General features: G+C 41.8%; 1 protein-coding gene across 1 annotated transcript; it reads right to left on the reverse strand.

Moving 5' to 3' along the window:
• Positions 1 to 1,406: 1,406 nt before the first annotated feature.
• On the reverse strand, positions 1,407 to 2,095 carry LOC130889821 (40S ribosomal protein S9-like). The gene has a single exon (XM_057793765.1). It carries the CDS (start codon positions 2,056 to 2,058, stop codon positions 1,474 to 1,476), a length of 585 nt encoding a protein of 194 aa, XP_057649748.1. The 5' UTR covers positions 2,059 to 2,095; the 3' UTR covers positions 1,407 to 1,473.
• Positions 2,096 to 2,304: the final 209 nt, after the last annotated feature.

The following is a 2,304-nucleotide window of genomic DNA, read 5'->3' on the forward strand; positions in this document are numbered from 1 at the left end:
TTAATGCTATTGTTACATTAGGATTTCAAAATTTCAGAATTTTAACGTTAATAGAGTTTTGATAAGTTGGTAGATTAGTGACTATTTACTAGTTTGTCACAAGCTCAAGATTTTAATCATCCTTTTGTTGTCTTCAGTACAGACTTAAAGCTGCTGCTCATCAGGCCCAAGGTTTCTCTGTGCAATCTATATCTACCTCTGTGGACAGAGGAAAGATATTCGTGTTCATTAATCCAAATTTATAGCTTTTTCTAGTATTCAAAGGTATGAGTCTACTCCCATTTTTGGCAGATACCTACTACCTGCTTTTTCTACAATGGGGATTTCAACACAGATTAGTAATGCTAATATACCAAAACTTTTATGTCTTTTTGTAATCTGAAAAATATGTAAACTTAAGAGAATTGAGGGAGTCATAAAATTTGGATCCACTTCTCACATGCCAAAAGAACTCCAGATTAGTACAGCCTAACATTTACTACCAGTCTTTTCTTGATGATGATGTCTCCCTCTTTCCTGGTTTTGGGGTTTCCTTCTGCCAATTACTAGGACTATGAGCCTGAAAGTTCCTAAATGTAATATTTTCTTTAAATTCCCAAATTTTAATTTTGCACATAGTCTATATCTGACTAGGGAGATAGACATCCAAACATCAGCTACTGACTAAAACCTGCTCCAAATGACTGTGTGCCCTGGACTTGCTGTGGTCCAGTCTAATTGATGTGAATGCTCTCTGTCTTTTCAGCTGGTCAATGAACCAAATATTTCTAATGACCTATCACCTGGATTACCTCATTGCCTTTGACTAGCATTCTAGCCTTCCTGGGCTCTAACAACAACCTCCTAATTTCAGCAAGAAGTAGTTACAGAAGAGAGTTTATCATCCCTTTTCCCATAACAGGCTGGAATGTTAGATCTAAAGTGCCTAAAGGTACTTGTTGAAAACATCTAGACCCAGATCTATTACCAGGAAGATTAATTAGCTTAAATAGTTCTAAAGTATGATAGGTCACTAAAAGTGCTCTATGTAAAAGAGAGGTTATTGTATAGTTTAAAGTGACTCACAGATTATTAGAGATTATCTGACTATACTAAAAAATGGCAAAAAAGGGGGACCTGGGATAAAGTAAATAACTGATCCCCATTCTCATTTCCACATTTCATCTAGATAGTCAGTCCGATGTCAACCATCACAGGGTCTTTGGCTCTTCTACTTCTGCTAATTGCTGTTGGTTCTTACATCATTCATGTTTCAAATAAATGATAATTCTTGTTGGGTACCATTAAGCTGATGGTTATTGAACCCCAATATAAACATGTACCAATAAACAGGATTTGACTCAGGATACAACTAAGGGGGAATTGTGAGAGCAAAATGTGACTCAGAATCACCTTCTTTTTTTTTTAAGTGTTAATTCTGTTTTATTAGCCAACTGGAAACTAGACAATTCTCCAGTCCAGGGAGACATTAACTTAATCTTCTTCTTCATCATCACCAGCTCCGGCACCACCCTGGCCCTTCTTGGCATTCTTCCTCTTCACTCGGCCCGGTCGTCCACCACCATAAGGAGACTGGAGGGAGAAATCAATGTGCTTCTGGGAGTCCAGACGAACAATGAAGGACGGGATGTTCACCACCTGCTTGCGGACCCTGATGTGACGCTGGCGGATGAGCACACGGGCATGGTGAATAGATTTAGCCAAACCCAGCTTGAAGACTTGTGTCTGCAGCCGCCTCTCCAAGAAATCCTCAATCTTCAGGCCCAGGATGTAATCCAGCTTCATCTTGCCCTCATCCAGCACCCCAATGCGAACAAGCCGCCTCAGCAGAGCATTGCCTTCAAAAAGACGCCGTGGGTCCTTTTCGTCCAGCGTTAGCAGCTCTCGGGCGGCCTTGCGGATCTTGGCCAGGGTAAATTTGACTCTCCACACCTCACGCTTGTTCCGGAGCCCATATTCTCCGATGAGTTTCAGTTCCTGGTCGAGACGCGACTTCTCGAAGGGTCTCCGTGGGGTCACATAGGTCTTAAGACAAACCCAACTTCTGGCAACCGGCATGTTGGCGTCTCTAGGCCTGCCGCACCTAGGAGCTCACGACCGCGACAAAGAGCCAGAATCACCTTCTTGAAAGCCAGAGATGGAGTTGGCCATGGTGTTGTAGGAGGCCTCTTGTTTGTTCCCAGCTACTCAGCCCCCAAATAAACACACAGAAACTATATTATTGCTTGGCCCATTAGCTCTAGCTTCTTTTTGGCTAATTCTTACATCTTAATTTAACCCATTTCTATTAATCCGTGACTGTGG

Source organism: Chionomys nivalis, chromosome 18 (genome assembly GCF_950005125.1).
Source record: "Chionomys nivalis chromosome 18, mChiNiv1.1, whole genome shotgun sequence".
In the NCBI taxonomy this organism is placed as follows: Eukaryota; Metazoa; Chordata; class Mammalia; order Rodentia; family Cricetidae; genus Chionomys; species Chionomys nivalis.

Excerpts from the sequence above, each read along its gene's own strand:
- LOC130889821 (XM_057793765.1), bottom strand. The coding sequence starts at position 2,058 with ATGCCGGTTGCCAGAAGTTGGGTTTGTCTTAAGACCTATGTGACCCCA.